The 19387-nt window shown below is 39.1% G+C and overlaps 1 protein-coding gene across 1 annotated transcript in view; it reads left to right on the top strand.

Moving 5' to 3' along the window:
- Positions 1-19198, top strand: part of SLC9A7 (solute carrier family 9 member A7) — a 52188-nt gene extending 32990 nt beyond the window's left edge. Inside the window, exons 13-17 of the mRNA XM_026845981.1 lie at positions 1382-1441; positions 6323-6386; positions 8918-9000; positions 12330-12435; positions 18274-19198. Coding sequence (XP_026701782.1) covers positions 1382-1441; positions 6323-6386; positions 8918-9000; positions 12330-12435; positions 18274-18522 — 562 coding nt within the window. The 3' untranslated portion in view covers positions 18523-19198. The remainder of the gene's footprint in view (positions 1-1381; positions 1442-6322; positions 6387-8917; positions 9001-12329; positions 12436-18273) is intronic.
- Positions 19199-19387: the final 189 nt, after the last annotated feature.

The following is a 19387-nucleotide window of genomic DNA, read 5'->3' as shown; positions in this document are numbered from 1 at the left end:
CAAGCCTCAGCAAGCAGTTTCAGGAGTCATTATCTTTGTTAGGTCAAGTAAAGAAATACCCAAAGGCATAGTAAAACCAACCTGAAACCACTTTTCCTTATTCCAGGGGTTTTTTTTAGTGATTGGGTTTTGTTTTGTTTTGTTTTAAAATGTCGTGGTGGTAATTCTCTTCTTCCTCAGCCATCTTCCAAGAAACAGTTGAACTCTTCTAAAACAGCTAAAATTTTCCAAAAATGCTGCGCTCATTATAGACATCTGGTAAAACTTCAGTATACTAACTTGGCAAAGATACAGCCAAGAGAAAAAAGTCATAGAAGGGAACTTATTGGGCAGTTTTAAATTTTATTTTTTGCTGCATATGCAGAGCTGTCTCAGTGTTGGCCTTTTGGAGCAGAGTGCTCTGCCCTGGAGTGGGTGTTGGTATGGGAGAAGAGCTATTGAACCAGGAATCCAAAATGAAGCTCTCCAAGATCTGGTATTTTCTTCAGCTTTCAAGGATTAGATAAGTGTGTGTTCTTTGTCGCACAAGCTAGGGCCTTAAATATTTGGTTTGTCGAGATGTCAGCCTGCAATCTGGGTGTGTACACCTGCTCTTTGTAAAGTAAGGCTTCTGTGGATTGCTGATCATCTGGGTTTTTATTTCATGGAAGCAATATGTAGTTCATGTACTGTGCCTTCATGGAAAAACAGGAAAAAAAACCTACACAGTAAGGAATTTACATAGAGAATACCAGAAACCAAATGTGCTTTCACTTGTGTTTTTGCTTTTTTTTAAAGTACAGTTGAAAATGGCAAGGCAGGGAGTAAAAACACACTCTTCTATGACTGGAGATTAATTATGTTAAAGATTGCTAGTAATTTGTTAGTTAAATGAACAGAGTGATTTAGTATGTATTGCCAGCTGTTTTGCCCTGCTCTAAAGCTAGGGAGCATTGATGGCCTCTTTGATACATGCATAGCTTGCTGTGATTATTCTTTCTAATGGCCTTTTCTCTTTTAAACCATGTGCAGGTCCAAAATGGTAGGAATTGCCTTAGATTGGCTCTGTCTCTGTGTTGCATCTCTCTTGAGAGTTACTGAATCTAATCTTCTGGGGGAGGTAGCCTGTCATGAATACAGGAGTTTTGCTTGCCAGCCTGAATTTGAGGAAATGAAGAATATTACTGGACATCTCAGTTATAAAGTGCTGCTTTGTTAATTTTTATGATTTGTCACTTTGTCATTGTTCTGCCATTCTTATTCTTGTGTGCTTTGTCTTTTTTTGTTTGGGTAGGGTTTGGTGGGTTTTTTTGTTGATTTGCTTTGTTCTGCTAGGGAGCTCTATAAAGCTACTGTCTCTTGAGCATTTTGTCACTCACGTTGCATTCTTGTACTGTACCAGAGTTGGTGACCATGTTCCGTCGGTGGAAGAGATGAGTGAAAGCCGCTGGCTGTATTTCAGGTGACATTGTGCTTTCCTTGATACCAAATTAACCTGATGATTGGCTTTCTTCATCTTTATAACACTAAGTGTGTGCTCTTTCTATATATGGCATGCTGCTGCTGCTTCTCCTTTTCTGCAGAGTGCCATAGACGTTCCTCAATTCTGAGTCTGTTCTGAGCTTGGAGAGTGTGCATCACACATAGTGTCTTTAGCTTAAAACAAACCCACAGAACACCACATCCTTTAACTCTGTGTATTGGTAACTAACGAAGCAAAATTAGCATATCTGGCCTGGGAAGACTTAAAAGCTAAGTCATGGATGCGGTCCTATGATTCTTAATCACACAGGTATTCTTAAGTATTCCTTGGGGTTATTTCATATAACCGTTCAGGTTGGAAGTGACTTCACAGATGATTTAAACCAGCCTCTTTGGGGATGTATTTTAAAAAGTGACAGTTAAACATTGCTTTATAGGAAGATGCTAATAAGAGTGGAGATAAACCAGAATCCCAGTCTTTTCTGGTTGATGGTTTCCAGAACTGATACACAGAGAAGAAGAAAAAAACCCTAAAACCAAATCTTTAACTGGCATCTGTAGGAGAATGTGTGTGTGTGTATATATAAACATATACAGAATATTTATGTAAAGGAAAACTCTTTAGGATAGGGCAGTGGTAAGTTTTTCACATATCCTGTCACACTTGCAGGTTCCTAGCAAACTACTAAATTTGCCAGAGATGCAGTACGTTAGCTTGTATAGAGAATCTGAGAATGATTACCTATTGCAGTCATTCTTGGCTGTTGCCATAGTAATTACATATACTAGAATGTAATAAAACCTGGTATTTTGGTAATTTGTCATCGATGTATTGCAGGGCCTTGAAAAGATCTTTGAAGTATCAGAGGAAATGGTTCCACTCATTTAAAATGACATAGTGGAGAACTTGAAGTAGTTCTATCTGGCTTATTTTTTTACCCTTCCTTTCCATATATTTAGTTTCTACTTTGTTTTCCACCATTTTCTACCAGACTGTTTAAATTACTGAATTATGTCTAAGCTCAGCATTTGAGGGATCAAATCTGAGTAATTGCTTTCCTATGTGTGATGCTGGAGTTGTAGCTGTATGATAAGGAGCAATAAGGTCAGGAGTCAGTTAAGAACAGAAACGCAATGCTTTGGTATCGGGTGTTAGGAGCTCAGTGGTAGTCCCTTTATTACAGAGCTCCTAAAGCATGAAAAACCTTTTATGCCTTAAAAACAAAAAATATTTTAGTCAGGGAGGAGTGAAGAAATATACTTAAATTGGATTAATTTTTACTGTAGCATGCTCTTGTCTACAGATTCCAGTAAACCTCCCAAGACAGAAATATAGATGGCTGAACTTTATGTACTGTCTGTACTAAAGTATTAAGGTATCTATCAAATACCAAATTGATGCCAGTGGTGGGAATAGGTGAATTTTTCGCTGGTTTTGGGGTATATGCGCATTGTTATAGATGAAAGACTGCTCATATTCTTTATCTGACATCTGCTTTTGAAGAATTACTTATTTGATTTGCTACTGGACACCCTCAGGGAATCCACACACGACTGCTGCGATGCTGCAATGAGCTTTCAGAAAGGGGAAAATGAAGATGCTTGTTGTCATCTGCACTGCCTTGGTCTTGGCTGTCCCGCAGCCAGCGTGCCCCTCAGTCCCCATCACATAGACTGTGTCTCTTCAGCAAAACACTGCTTTCAACCAGAGCTTGCTCACCTACTTTTCTGCTAGGGGGGTTGAGCAAAACACCAGAGTCATTAGCAAAGCTACCCTCTCTGTGCGCCTGATCTCTGAGAGGGGATGGGCGTAAATCAATCCAGTAACAATTTTTCGTAATTTAAAAACTGGTTAAATAAATGAGAACTGATATTGGCCTTTACAGCACATTTAAATTACAGGAAGCTCTTTAAATGTACTTAAGGATGTGAGATGGATTTTTTTTTTTTGACTACCAGAAAAACATTATGTAAAAACATACATAGAACAGCTTTACTTGTACTTTTAATTATGGAAGTAATTAAGTAAGGATGAAGTAACTAGATGCTTTCTGTGCTTCTCTTTACTGTAAAGGAGGTTGGAAAAGACTTCACTGTGTTTTGCTATTGTTTTGTTTCAGGTGATAAAGATGGGGCTTCATTAGAAACTTGGGGGCAAGGCCTGCAAAAACATGATGTTTGTCATGAGACCAGAGTGTATATACTTTGAAACTTAAACAGACAGGCTTGCAACATAAAAATAAAGTTTCCTATACAATTCATGCTGGAGTAGAGCATAAGAGACACAGTGTGCTACAAAAAGTCATGGGAATTCAAAATAGTAATGTATTTTGTGTTAATCTGTGAATTGAGGAACACACATTGAAACATGAACTTAAAAAAATGTTATTTATAGAAAAGAATTAATTAGAAATATTCCAAATATAAACTCACCTGAAGAATAACTTCGAAAAAAATTAAAAATGGACAAGTCTGTGTCTATGTACTATTTCAATATTGAAAGAAATGTCTGTAGTAAGAATTTTTTTCTACAAGTTGAACTGTTTTGACAGAGAAAAGCTCTTTTTTTCCCTCTTAGTTCAGCACAACAGTGAGCCCAAACACCTGGTGATGTACTAAACTTTTCATTGAACAGTATGGTCATCCTGCTTTGGTCTTCCCCTAAGCCCCCTTCCCTGCCTAAGGGAGTTAAAATCCCCAAAACAAATGCACAACCTTTTAAGTCAAGTAAAAGCTGATATGTTCAAATTGTTTGGTTTTTTTATGTACTGTGGACTGAATGAGTAGCCCAGTGAGTTAAAACTATTTTGGGAATGCGAGCTATGCTCATCTGGAACAAGCTTCTTAAACTCCCTGTTGATATTGCCAGCTGCACAGCTAACACAAGCATGGTTACCGTGCACGGTGTGTTGAACCTCCTCGATGTGCAGCTGGAGTTTGGAGAGGCACAAATCTTTTAATTTTTTGGATGTATTTACAAAGGAATGTGCAGTTGTATACATATTGCCATACTGCACAGATTTCCTGATGTTGCTTGCCAGCTTGATGCGTGAGACTTCGTTAGGTAACAAGTTTGTCTGCAGAAAACCGTTCTTATCATGTCTTCACTGCTTAATGATAGCCTAAGCAGTAACACCTAAGCCCTTGTAACCTTTCAGAGCTCTTTTGTGTGGTATTTTATTTTAGCATGTGTTACAATCCAGTACCCAATCTGTCTGTCCAGTGTTCCCTTAAACTGGTGAAGTGTTTTAGTTTTGAAGCTGGTCAGTGCCAATAAATTCCCAGGCTAAATGTGCCTAAGGATTATGATGACTCTGTATGTGGAAAAAGGAAGTGATGAAGAAAGAAAAGAGACTCAGTGGACTGGGTCAGCACTAGCTTTATACGAGGCTGCTGCAGGCTATCTTTGAGTGGCCTCCTGGATTTTCCCTGAACTACATTAAGTCATGTGAGACCTTGGGTTGGCTGTGAGTCCACAAGGTTGACTTAAAACTTTAGTTCAATGCCTACTTCTCTTATTCTATTGTTCTATTAGAAAGTGCTGCCTGGAAAGTTATTTGAAGATGTTCACTTTTAGTTTAATCCATACTATATTCTGTGCCTGACAGTGAATCATGTCTGGATCACTGGTTGCCTTATACAGGCACATGTCCCCGGGACACACAAATTATATGAATTAACCAGCAAGGTTCTGTTGGTTTCTGGTGATCCTCAGGGATGTTGCATAAACACCATGGCTAGAAATAGCTGATATGAAGCCTAAATAACAAAGAAATTGCACTAAACCACCTCAGTAATTTCCAAGAGAGCGAAAATGAAGAATTTAGCCACTTCAGACAATGTTTTTGTTATTCCATGTATTTTCCTACACTTATTATGCAACATGGTAGGACTAAAACACAACATGTTTGAGACTGACAATCTTACCCAACATTTGAGGTCGAAAGTTTAGGTTCTACAGGAGAGCACAGAGATTAAGGTATGAATAGGACTTAAAACTAGACAGGTCTAATCTTAACAAATAGCTACCCCCAAAACAGACCAGAAAAACCTGAACATAATTATAAGGATTAAATACCTATCTTGGACAGGAGCACTGTGTGAAAGGATGGGTATGTAATAAGATGCTCTCTAACTATGCAAGAGCAAGTAGACAGTTTCTCACTGACATATTATTCTGTAACCATATGCATCTCATACAGACCGTCCCTCACTCAGATGGGAGGCTGGACTAGGCAGACCACTTGTTAATTCACTGTGGCTGTGTTGTATTTGGTGAATGAGACTTGCAGCAAATTAATATTATGAGTCTTTATAAAGTATTTTTGTTGTTTCACACAGTGCATTAAAATCGGGGGGGGTGTGTGTGTGTGTGACTTTTTTTAATTGCATATTAGAGCTATTCTCAGGCTTATCTGGCAGCTAAGCTACTTGCTGTGTCAAATATTTGGGCTGGGTTTATCCTTAGTCTCTGATTTCTTGCTGCTGGACATGAGGGATGCTCTCAGCTGAAGAGGATGGTCACTCACCGTTCACCTTTTAAGACAAAAATAGTACTTGCCAGTGTCCTAAAAGAATTAGCAACAAAGGTAAGCATTTAAAGTTGATGCTGAGATGGACTTAAAGCTTTTATCTACAGGTAGTTGCTGCTTGAGTGAAAAAATATCTTGTTTATAGCCTTGTAACTGCAGGGGAATAATGGACATCTCTTCCTCAAACTATTCCTCAAACTATTCTTATAACCTCTCTGAATGCAGCTTTGCTGGGTGCTTAAAGTGCTTTTAAAATTCATTCTGCCCAACTTACAACATTTGCAACCCTCAGTAACACCACTTGCTTTGTTTTCCTAATGTTTCTGTAGGGTTGGGGTTGACCCAGATCAGGATCCTCCACCTACTAATGACAGCTTTCAAGTCTTACAAGGAGTAAGTAATTGCATAACTTCTCTATTAGGTTGATCTTATTTTATAGCTAAGACAAAGAACTGCAGAAGCTCTATGCATGGTTAAAACCTTTCTCTCCTAGCTGGCAAGTCAGCAATGCATTTTACTTTATAATATTCAAGCAATGCCCATCAAAAAATGTTCTGTGGTTTTGGGTGTAATACACGTTGTATACACGTGTATCAAAGGCATCAAAAACCTTCCCAGATCTACTAATATGCTCTATTTAACCATGTGGTTTTCTCTTCCCTCACCCACCCAACATGCTTACTTTTAACATCCTTACAACATAAACAGTCCTCCCCAAGAATGACCCAGAGATAATCCTCTTCTGTTCAATAAATGATACCAAATTTTGGTGTTTGGACTTGCTTAGAATCAAAGATTAAGTTCACTAATCTCAGCTCCTGTATACTGTACCACAAGCCAGATGGATTTTGCCTTTACTACCTACCACCTGTATGAGGCAAAAGGAGCACTGGAAAATTGTCATTTGTATTCAGTGAACTGTTGCTGTGAATCTTTAGTGCAGTTTTCTACGCGTCAGTAACAATCCAAGAGTTGACGTTTTCCCCTGCAACATGCTATTGGCAAACAAGACTATCAAAAAAGAATGTTGTTCACAGCAGAACACTTTTTTCCTCATCTATAAACTGAGTGAATTCTCAGGAGAAGTGAAAGGTCTGGAAAAAAACCCAAACAACCCAACATTTCCTGAGGCTTAACTTGAAGCTTCCTCTGTCCAGACTTTAGTTTACACTCTCCCAGAGTACTGCTTGACACTAATTGTTCAGTAGTACAACTGGTTGCTCATGTAGGAACTTGCTAGAGGAAGCTGAATGACAAGAAAGACAGATGGCTTTGAACCCAGAGGATGCTTAGGGTGCAAGTGTGTGAACTCTGCTTTGTAAGCCTCAGGTTGTACGATGACGGTGTCAGGCTGGCTGCAGATACAGGCACAGGATACTTGCTGTATTTGGGATAAGCTTTCTTACTACTAGTGGTTTCTCCTGCCTTTTTGTTTTTTTTTAGGCTGTACAGATAAGAGTTACTTGCTCAGGAAGCATCTCTTTTATTGCAGAAACTGCATTAGGCATCTCTGTGTTCTTTGTAGAAGCCTGTGTCCAGCACACAAAATAGGTCCTGAAATAGTGGGTTTGAGTACCAAAAAGGGTGAACTTGGTTTTGTATGTATCTGGAAGCAACTAGAAGGCCAGTCCTCAAAACAGCTTTTAAGATGAAGGCCACAGTTACTCCATAAAATCAAGGTTAGGAAGTGGTAGCACAGTAGGATCTTTGACCGGTTCAGACTGAGCTTGTCAGTATTTGAGGAATTGCTTTAACAGGAAACAGAGCATGGGTATTCTGTTCTCATTCAGTGCCTGGGTGGAAATATCTTGTTTGTTTTTTTCCGATGTAAACATAAAGCATTTACCCATTTGTTTCGCTCTTTAGCTGTGCATTGCATTCCTAATGGAGTTCATAAATCAGTTTCCTTTGGATTCCTCTTCCTTTCACCAAGCCAGATTATCAGCATGTCATAGTTAAAGAAAATATAGCAGTTGGGGGGTGAAAACGTACTAAGCTTTAACTCTTGGTGGATCATGGATTTTCTTCAGAGCAGAAGTGCACAGGGCAATTCTGTCTTGTTCTTTTCCAGTAGTTTGGAAGATGATTCATACAAGGCATTCTCACTTAATCTGTTTTCCTGTGTTTAACTTTGGTCTCTGGCCAAAAAAAAACCCAAACCAAAACACCCAAAAAACCCAAAACAGTAACAAAAGTAAAAACAAATGCAGCTGCAGACCAGCTGGTGCAATGTCTTGCTGCACAGCTAGTAAAGGGATTATATTTAACACTTCTAAGGTTGATCAAGCACTTAAGAAATTTGCATGACCTTCCTCAGTTGTGATTTTATATGGTTTCCCTGTTAAGCATGTTTCTTTTAAGGGTGATATATTTCATCAAGTTTGTGAGAGTTTATCGGGTATGGTAAATTCCCTTGTTCTTCCAAGGAAGCAATAGGCTTAAGGAAGGAACATCACATAGACCTAGATTTCAGGAAGCCAACCAAGCAATGAATAGGGATCAGTCTCAGTTATTCTAGTTCATTTATTTGGGGAGGGGGATGGGGATGAGACATCCATGAGGCTTATTTGTCAGTCTTGAACTTACTTCTGTATCCATTACTGCGCTAACTCTGTGATAAGCTTTTAGACTCAAGGGAACTTGGTAGAGGGCTCGTTAAGATAACTTGAGGGTAATGAAGAGGGCCTACTCCTTCTCTGCAGTAATTTCTGGTCTTTCTAGGGGAAGTAACCTTCTCAGTATAAGCATGTCTCTAAATAGCTTTCTTCTGCAGTCCAAGTACAGTATTGAAGTAATTTAGGGGGTTTGGACAAGACTTTATAACATGAATAATTGGAATGTATGATTTGTTTGGTTTTCTTTTTTCTTTTCTTTTTTTTTTTTCCCTGCCTGAAATAACTGAATATGTTTTATCTTATTTTTAGGATGGCCCAGATTCTGAAAGAAGGAACAGGACAAAACAGGAAAGTGCTTGGCTTTTCAGGCTATGGTATAGCTTTGACCATAAGTATCCTTTTGAAAACAAAGCTTAACTTCAAGGCATGCAAAGTTCACTTTTTTCCTTTTCCATATACCCATGTGTCGCCTTAAGCACTGGGGACTCAAACAGGAGAAAGATCAAGTATTTGATAGGTTCAAGGCACAGAACTGATGCTTGAACTTGCTGATTCAAAAGATGGACCTTTCCTTTCTCTAATGCATGGTATGTCACACTTGCTGGAGGATGGAAACCAGTCAGTTCTAGGAACTGGATGAATTTCCTTCCTAAAAAATAAGACAGCCAATTAACTATTTCATATCCTCTGATTTTGTTCCATTAATCTGTTCTCATCTTAACTGATGTTCATAGCAGAAACAAGTTTTCCAGTTCATTGTACATGTCTAAGCCCCGACTTGCTGCACTGAAGAGCCATCTGCTTTTGTGATGTAGTCCTTTTCGGAAACCCATCACTGATATGGGAAGTTCTGGAACTAAAAATCTATGTGTGATCCAGGTTATTCCCTTTACTATACCCAGAACTTCCTATGGGTGTCAAAGCAGAGAGTGCCCTCGTGTATACAGTACTGTACAACTTTTCTGATGCTATTATACTAGTTAGCCTTGTTTAAACTTCTGAGCAATTTTTGTGTAGCTGTCCCGTCTTTCATGCTTGTGGGTTTTTTTAACCTACATAGCATATTCTTAATCAGTATATTACAGAGGTGCCCTTCCTTTAACAGCTTACACTCACTTCATGGAAAATGGCAAAGATAATCTTGTGGTCATGGCAAATCACTTATACCCAAAAATTCAAAGTTTCAGATCTTGATTCCTAGTAAACTCTGGGGCAATTAAATATATGTAAATACCTGTGACAGGGCCTTAATCATGTTGCAGCTTGGATCTGAGAAGTTAGACTTTTCACTGGGGTCTGGGCCATTGGTTGATGAGAGGTTGCTGGCCTGGTTGGAGCACAGTAGTTTTCCTTCCATGTCTGTTGACTTCACCACAGACAAACCCAACACATTTGCGCATCAAGATTTCCCACCCAGGGAGACCCAGGTACAAGTGCTGAAAGCATTCAGATCCTAATAGCACTTGCCTGTTAGGAAAAAATCTGTTTGTGATTGATGTTTTCAGATGCAGTAGTATTGGGCCAAAGCTGAGAAGGCAGTGTATGTGTTTGTTTAAATACTCATAAATGTTAGTAATTTCAAGTTAACCTTTTGAGTTGTGGCTGCGTTCAATTTTTGTTCTTTAAAAAAATTTTAAAAATATTTCTGTGGTAAGAGCATGGGAGGATCTGGCTGTGGCTGACTGCTTCTTTTTCGCCTTTTTAAGAAGGAAGCAGAGTTACCCTCTTTCCCTGCCTTTTCAAAAGGGATGTGCCTGTGAACAAAGGAGTAGTTGGCAGTGCTGACTTCCCCTCGGCTGACGCTAGCACAAGTGCAGTGCCCAGCAGCTGCAGCAAGGGCAGGGAAGGGGGTGTGGGAAGTGTTAGGTGAAAATGACAGCTTAATTAGCTGTTTTTTAGTGGTGACTGTCTTTAGAGAAGGTTTTTGTGAAGTTTGCCAAGGAAACAGACATCCAGAGGCAGAAATGTCTTACTGTCTCTTAGAGGTAAAATTTTGCTCCTTCTGTTGTAAGGAGGCGTTCAGATAAACATCAGTTGGGTGGGCTTAAATTGCACATAAGGGATGACCTTTAGAATTGCCACTTCTGTGCCCATGGCTAAATGTCTAAGGTCTTTTTGCTGATGCATTCACTTGGTTTGTGGGTAGAAAGGCAGATTATGTCAAAATTCACTCTTTGCAAGGGAGCTTAACTTGAAAAAGATGCGAGTAAGATGCAATTGGCAGTGTGCTCCAACACTGGCTATTGCCTGCAGAGCTCTGTGGAGGGATAACCAGGAGCTTCATTCTTGTGGAACACAGAGTTCAATCAATGTCGTGGGCTGTTCCCTGGATATACCCACAATTGTTAAACATGAAGAAAACTGCAACTTCCATGAAGTACCACATGTCTTCTACTGGCTTTGTTTTATTACTGCTGTCTGTGTGCCATGAGGCAATATGGAAGCTGGTAGGTTAGTGTAAGGGTGAAGAGTTTATTTCTTTTCAGGACTGGGTGTAGCTGCACTGTTACTGAAGGAGGGAAGGAGGAAATATAACTCTGCTGTGGCATAATCATGCCATTATATGTTCAAGTAAACATGCTGTGCCAGGGCCTGATAAAGGGGAGGGATACATCTCTGCTAAAACAGCCCCTTTTTAACCCTACTCTTTCCCCTAAGCACACTGATCTGTTCAGATGATCAGGGAAACAGTTATACTCACAAATAGACTTGATTCTCTCTGTGCTTAGAGACCTAAGGAAGTAACTAGAATACCTGCAATATATATTTACATTTAAAATAATCAGACTGACTTCAACCAACTAAAAACCCAAAACAACCCAGCCTATAACCCTGTGGCCCTGCTTTCAGAGGATGTTTGGAAGCCTTAGCACTCTCCTCCACAGCTCTGTTCTTGTGCCACTCAAGATCAGCATGCTGCTCTGTAGCAGGGACACCTTTTTTGACTCCTGAGCATTTCCTTAGGCATATCATCAGTCTGGAGTACTAGTGTGAACAAATATGGATTTACCTGGAGACAGACCTATGAAAGGAGGTGTAAAGACACCTTCCTTTCCCACCCCCATGTCCCCTCAGTGTAATGGTCTTTCCTTTCACACTGTGTTACGTGGTTCTTGCCATACAGTTTTCCCTTTGCGTTTCTGAGGCTCTGTGTATATATGTATATGTACACTGCAGGGATGTCTTTGAGCCTTACCAGAGTGTTGCATCTCTGGCTCAGTGACCAGCTAGCAGTTCAAGTGGCTGCATTGTTTGAGGATGTTGGATGGACACTATTTCTTTATTTCCCTGTGTTGAGCCACATAGGTATGTCCCCTTGTCATGTCTAGCTTGTAATTTTTATACTGTGCTCCCATCTGCAGAGCAGAAACACCCTTAGAACTATTAACATTAAAGAGCTTGTATCTCTGCTTGCTCCTTTTGGCTCCAGAGAGCCCAAAAGCTGGAAGCATTGCAACTGCGAGGTAGCTAGTTCCCATTGCAGTATATGTGTGGATAAAGAAACTGCCCTGAAAATGATCAAGGGAAAATTGTTGGGGGGAGATGTTTTCATTTATTTTTTTTTTTACAAATGCAGATTTATTTTTTTTTCAGTAGCTGTTTTATAGACAAGTATTGAGCAGCACATTGATAGAAGGCAGAGCTATGCTTATGTATAATTGTCTTTCTTATTTTCAGTAGTGGTTTTTGAGCACTGATGTGTTTTCCTTAACTACTTAAGTTATTTAAAGCCAATTCTCACTCACAGTGGCCCTCCGTTAACTACAACTCTACCCAGCTGGTGTGGCCTGCTAGCCCGCTGTCTGACAAGTCCCCAAGTTTATGATGTAAGTAGAATGACTCAATACTTCTCTGTTGTGTGTTTTTTATTTATTTAACTTAAGTAAAGCAGTGTTTTTTCTTTTTTGGTAAAAGGTTGGCATGATATATATACTGCAAGAAAGTGCTGGTTTGTCCTAGGCAGAAAAGATTTAAGATACTCTCCTTTGAGGCAACAGCTTACGTTAGTAGAAATCAGAGATGATCTTATGTTCAAATACTATATTAAAAAAAAAAACATTTCAAGGATATTGGAAAATTACAGGCCTTAGTCAATAAACCAGTTCAGTGAATCATTTCAAAATATTCAGTCCCTTCTCAACACTTTTGGACAAGACTGTTTTCCTGTTACTGCTAAGGTTCTGTTGAGTTCTCCTTCAGAGAAGACACTGACACATATACCCATGCCAGAAAGAAATCTGGTAGAGTTTCCCTTCAGTGTTTCCACTGTGAAATTTGAGATCACATTTCAGAAACTGTTAATCAATTACTTATCTCAGTCTAGCAGGTCACTATACTGTCTTTACAGCCATGTCTTGCAATAATTAATGCTTCATTCTCCTATTACTCTTGCAGGATCCTGATACATTATTCCCATCTGTGCAGTGCTTCTGAAATCTACAACTTTCTATAAGCCACTTGTAAATAAAACCATAGTACTATGGGGAATCACTCAAATTTCCAGGTTCTCTGGAATGGTAACATCTCTGCTATGTTCAAGTAGTCTTGGACCAGATTTCGATTGATCTTTTCCTAGACAGTTATGAATTCCACTTGCAACTTTGAAATACTCCCCTGCATTTCTTTCTGGTATCATTAGCATCTTGCTTTTACCTGGTAGTAACATTTCAAAGAAATTTGAAATGTCTGCTGCCTATTTGGAGCTATTGGTGCTCCAGAGGAAGAAATTGGCCTTGTTCCCATCTTTGCAATGCCACTGGAGATCTTAAAACAGATCTAGGCTGGAAGGCATCCCTCAGACCAATTACCCTACTTGTGTGTTGCCCATGTGTCTATCTGTGTATGATCTTATAAGATTAGTTATCCAGTAACTGAGGATCTAACCAGAATGAACATGCAAGCTTTGGCTTTCATTTTCTCCACCAGTTGGCCTTTTTTTTTTTTTTTCCTCTTTACTGCTCATTCTTAGTTACTGTGGAAACTTACTCTTTAATTGGATTGGTTTTGTCACACAGAGACACTTGGTATGTTAACTTCATAATTCAAAATGCTTATAAGGCTTTATACTTTGTTAAGGTGTATAAGGTGGAACTATCACATTGTATTCTATCTTTTTGTTTCTATTTCAGTGCATTGTTGCATTAGTCTTAGGAAAGAATATAATTTTGAGATTTTATTTTTAGTTTCTTTTCAATATTTCTGAACTCTGCAGTTGTTTTACCACTTCTTGTTTCTTTGCATGGCTGGCTTTACTACATTTCTTGACTATACCATTTTATTACTGGTTAAAAAGCTGTGTAATATTTTTGCTTTCCTATTAAGTGCAGGTGAAGCAAGTGAGAGAGCCATGTCTTTGACAGGACAGAAACTGCTTGGAATAGTTGTGCTTTTGTAAGGTATTTCCAGGAAAGTTGAATGATACATTTGAGAGAATTAAAGACTGAATTAAGCAAGCAAAAAAAATTTGTGAATACTCAACAGAATGTAACATAGCTGGAAAATGTGTTTCAAAAAGAAGTAGTAAATCTTAGACAGGCACCTGAATGAGATCTGAAGTTATGAACTCTACCTAGAGAAGGAAGAGGAAGAAGGCGTACAAGTATGCGGCTGTACTGACCATACAGTTGTGTATTGTTTTCAGCTTTTGTTATCTTTTTTTTTTTTTTTTTTTTAATTCTCTGGCTTTATTACAACCTTATTTAGAACTCATTTTTACTCCTGTGAGTGGGAGTACATCCTTTTTAAATTACATGCCAAAGGGGTGTATTAAAGTCTGAAAGTCAAATAATCTTATTATATAGTCCACCTACAGCCTATTCCAAAGTATAAGACTGTGTCCTCTAAGCTTGAATTTGCATGGTGTATATGTAAGGTTCTCTAGTCAGCACGCGGGTGAGGTACAGTGGATTTGTTCCAGAGCTGTCACTACTAATCCTTGCTGATGTTCTCCCACTGCTTTAAGACTGTGCCACTAGGCTCACCATTGTTTCCCACCCAAACAGAATCTCAGTTGGAACTTAAAAGCATGAAATGCTGCTGTATTTAGTGTTTAAAACAATAATTTTCAAAAATTCATTACTATTTTACTCTCTTCGTGTTATCTGCAGTGCATGACCATTTGGTAGGGCTTTCCAATTTATCCCAGAATAATTTAGGTTACTTCATTCTTCCCTTTTGATATGTTTTTCTGAAACTTTTAGTAGTTCTGTTTCATCAACCATTTATCCCATTTGGAAGAACTATCTGGTTATCACCTGCTCTTCCTCATGAAGTATCTGGGGCTTTTTTTTTTTTCCTTGTTTATTCAAGGGTGTGTTTTGTGTCCTACACAATCCCACCTTTATTTTTTTTTTTGAGAATTTAGTTCTTCACCATACACAGTGAGACAACATGGTATGAAAGTAGAAGGACTTCAATTGTTTTTCAAAATATACAAACCCAATAAAGAAATTTCATTTTCAATCTGTGTAAGTCTTGGACGAGGTAACTCTCAAAATTGGTAAGAAAATTGTTCAGCTGTGCTTCCCCCCTCCCCTTTCTTAGTGGTTCTAGCTTCAAAACAAAAATTGTTTAGTTTCCTTGATGAATTTTAACTCATCTGACAAATAGAGAAATGGTAAGTGGAGCATCAGATTTAAGTTGTAATATATTTTGCATGCATACTACCTGATGCTTTTGTTTTGGAGCCACAAGATAAGTAACTTCTGATGCAAGTTTTGTCATTCGTGATGCCTGTGTTGTGTTCAGCACCAGCAGCATACGTGATGACTGCCATCATTTTGTATGTGTGGTGTACTTTCCATGTGCTTCGTCTTGCTTTGCCTTAGGAGGCAATAAAGATTGGCTTTGTAAGCAGTAATTCTAAATAAGCTTTAGCTGTTTTAACATCTCCAGCACGCATTCTTAGGAGCATGAGCAGATTTTACCACAAATGGACAGAATGCTGTGAGGTCCCTCAAGGTTATGGTCAGTACATCAAAGCAAAATTCAGTCTTTTGTAGCGTTTTGGATTTTGGGTATTTAGCCATTCTAGTTTGTCAGTTTAAGTAGTGAAGTTCAGACGTATGTTTTTCGAGTGAATTGAAGCTATTCCTGCAGAACTGTAGGGGATTGCAGAGGCCAGTTTAGGGTTATTCTTGGAAGAATTTCAAGTCTCTGGGGATCTACTTGGATACATTTCCTGTCTGTCTTGAAAGAATTGTTCATGCTGCATGAAGCACAGTAGGTTTATTCACCCATCCTCTGCCTGCAAACATAGCAAATCCATATACTACATGGGATTGTTCATGGATGTTCTCTGGGGAAATACATGAAAAAAATTGCCTGCTGCTTGCAGTGCTATTCAGAAGTGAAATAAATAAGTGGAACTTGGCTCATACAAGGCAATGTTTGTTCACTATGTGCTGAGAAAGCTCAGTGTTTTCTCTGGAACTGATCATGTTTGTGTACATGCAAGTATAGCCTGGGACAAACCAGCAAAGACCGAGTTAAGACTATGTCATACACTGTGGCCCTCTCCTTTCAGTATCATGCTTCTAAGAGCTTTTCGGCATTCTGGGGAAGCTCACGTGTAGTGTGTGTTCTTACTTGTTTCTTATCTGATAGGTGGCTGCAAGGATTTGCTATTAAATAGCATTGTGGAGACAGGAGGTACTTTGGGAGCTTGCTGCAGTTGCTTCACATGTGGCCCTGGTATCGCAATACCTCCTGGTGCGCTGTTAGCCTTGCCTTCCCTTCCTTGGTGCTTCTCCAAGGGCAGACACCACGAAAGGCAACTTGTGATAGAGCTTCTCAGCTTCTTCAACTTCTTAAAACATAACCAGTCCACAGTCACAAACTGCCTGCTTCTTACTCGGTTTTCTGCATTTCGTCTTTATTTAAATGTGTCTTCTTCAAAAACAGAATATATAGGAATATCAGATTTTCTTAAATAGCCAATTATTTTGTATACCTTTTTTTATCATCTTGGCTTTTGTCCCTCCAACTTTCACTTTTTTGGAATGGAAAGCTTGGAAAGGCTATTTCTGCCAATTATGGCTGAACCCTTTAGTTTCTGCCTTTTTTTCTTTTTAAGATAGTGACAGTAGTTCAGTGTTTTCTTTGCAATCAAAGAAAGCAAGTGTCCTAAACTGCACTTGCTCTTTGAGAACAGTGCTCTTTATCACAGTAACCCTGTCTCTAATAAGCCATGATAAATTTGGATGCCATGAAGATTCTGATAAATTAGCATTCGTTCAAAGTAGGGCTTGTCTTGCACCCAATGCTGAACTGCGCCATTTCTTTCGTGGGTTTTGGTAAACTCCTGACACCTCCAGTTCCATTAGTTAAATATTCTGTATCATCTAGAGGCTTCTGCTGCTTTATTTTGGCTGATTATCATTCTGAAAAAATGACAGAAAGCTTTCCCAGGAAGTTTTATTTAGTCAGGCACTGCATTCTATATCATGGACAGGTTAATCAGCAAGTGCCCTGAACTCCTGTTCTGCAATACAGGTAGGGCTTTCTGATTAGGCTGGTCACAGGCATCCTGTCTCTCACAGCCTGGGCCCCCCTTCCCTTGCCAAAGTGAAAGAAAAAGATGTATTTTGAGAATGTAGCCTGATCGGTATCCAGTCTACTGAGGACAAAAGCAATACACACACCTAGATTTTAACTCTTTCTAAGCAACATGGAGCTATTCACATGGGGAAATAATTGCTTTCAGTTGCAAGGAAGCAAGCTTATAGTACTGATAGAATTTTCTTCAGATATGAGGAAGTCCCATTTTCTGACCAGTTCAGCTGTTTTGCCTTTTACCAAGACCACGTTAAAGAGAAGTGAAACATGGTGCAATTGCTTGCTGTTGTATTATTCTGTGTAGAGAAATGAAGTGTTTTGTTATACTTAATCATTTTCTAGTCTCTGACCATGTATTTCATCCCATCTCTGCTAAAATAAAATCACAGCATTTTGTGAGCCAATTCCTTAAATGATTTTGAAAAGAAAACATATCAGAACTAGTTACAAAACTATGAAGCAAACACTGTCTTCTATCAATCTTTGGTACTTTTATAGCTCAGGAGCATTCCTAAGAATTAGGTCAAGTAGTTCTCTATTTACTACCAGGTAAGGCTAAGCAGATAGTTTAAAGGAGTGTGGCTAGTTTCCAATATGGAACAAAAATTTGTTGAGGAAATGTTGAATATAAAGAATTCGGGCCTAATGAGTTCTTATGAGTTTGCATGAGTCTTTTGCTAATGAACTTGACGAGTTAGCAACAGATGTCACTGACTTGGTATCTGGAGTGACTTAATTGAGTGTGGTCTCCAGTCTTTTTTCCTGTACTGTCTTCTAAATTGTCATGCAAAAACCAGTGTGTACTACTTATCTCTTCTGTACTTCTGGTAAACTTCCAGTGCTATTAAATCCCTGGTTACGTGTTTCATAATTGAGTTTTTGGATTGAGGTCCCCCTCATCTCTCCACAATAGCAGTAGTTACACAGGGATCAGTAAGCTGATTTGCAGGCACTGGGTTCAAGGTTATTTTTTAGCATTTCTTAAGGTGGAACTTTACCGCTTACTGGTTCTATATTGACACATAGATAAACTTTTCTGTTCAGTTACCTTCTTGGCAAAGACCAGATGTTGTGCAATGTACAAAGATTTTTATTTTTTTTTTTTCCAGAATCAAGAACAGCTTAGAGAAGAGGATTCTGATTTTATTCTGAATGATGGTGACCTTACTGTGACATATGGTGATACAACAATAACTGCAAACGGTTCTTCTGGCCCCCATACAGCAACCACTAGCCTTGATGGCAGGAGAACAAAAAGTAGATCAGAGGAAGCACTGGAATGTGATTTGGGAGCAGCAGATCATGAAGTTACAAGCAGGGGTACCCGGCTAGTATTTCCTCTGGAAGACAATGCATGATTACTGACTCAGTAAAAATAACTCTTGCTCTGTGGATGGATCAAGGAAGACTGCAGGCCACTGTGTCACTTGAGGTGGGGATGTTTATTTAAACAAGTTAACATGCATAAGTGGTTTTACTAGGTTCTGAAGGTGTCACCTATTTTTTACTCAAGATGCTGACAGTGGGGTTTTCTAAATGTCTGAAAATAGATGAATGAGAAAACTGGTCATTCTCCTCTTTTCAACCACATATTGAATCCAAGTATAACTAGCATGCTGCAAATGTCTCGTTCAGCTGCAGCAGCTCTCTCTGAAAGAGAGGTACATGAAAATGTCATAGACCTGAGCTTGTCTTGGCTTAGCTTGGGAATGTGGAAGAAGAAATATAAACATGATGATTATGAGATAAAAAAGGATGTGTGTGTATCTGAATGTGGGGAGATCCATTGTTAATTTCTCTCATGAGGCTGAGGAAACTGTAAAGTAAAACGGGACAGTACGTTAGGACTACAGGTGCATGAACGCAAGACTGGGGGGAATCTGTTACTGCAAGCTGTACTTAATGCATTTCAGGGAAAAAAAGGGAAAAGATTACTTCACTGGCCATGTGTTTAGGAAGGCAATGAGAGCTACTTGTCCCTTTAGCTTTGGACAACTTGACTATTCCTATTAGCCTAACTTATAGTGCCTCAAAGAAAAACATACAGCTTCCTGTGGTCTGAGACTTACCTGACCCAACACAAGCCCAGAGCCAGGCTCTCTTGGGTAGAAGTCATGAGGTAAAACTTTCTCTCCCTTAAGATTCTTAAAATCAGATGAAGATAGTTGGAAACATATCCTGGGATGGGGAAAACTGCAGATAAGAGGAGGAGGAGAGGGTGGG

The sequence above is a fragment of the Athene cunicularia genome, assembly GCF_003259725.1.
Source record: "Athene cunicularia isolate RWA chromosome 1 unlocalized genomic scaffold, athCun1 chr1_part1, whole genome shotgun sequence".
NCBI lineage: Eukaryota > Metazoa > Chordata > Aves > Strigiformes > Strigidae > Athene > Athene cunicularia.
The sequence above is the reverse complement of the archived record's forward strand: the minus strand, read 5'-3'. Positions and strand labels throughout refer to the sequence as shown.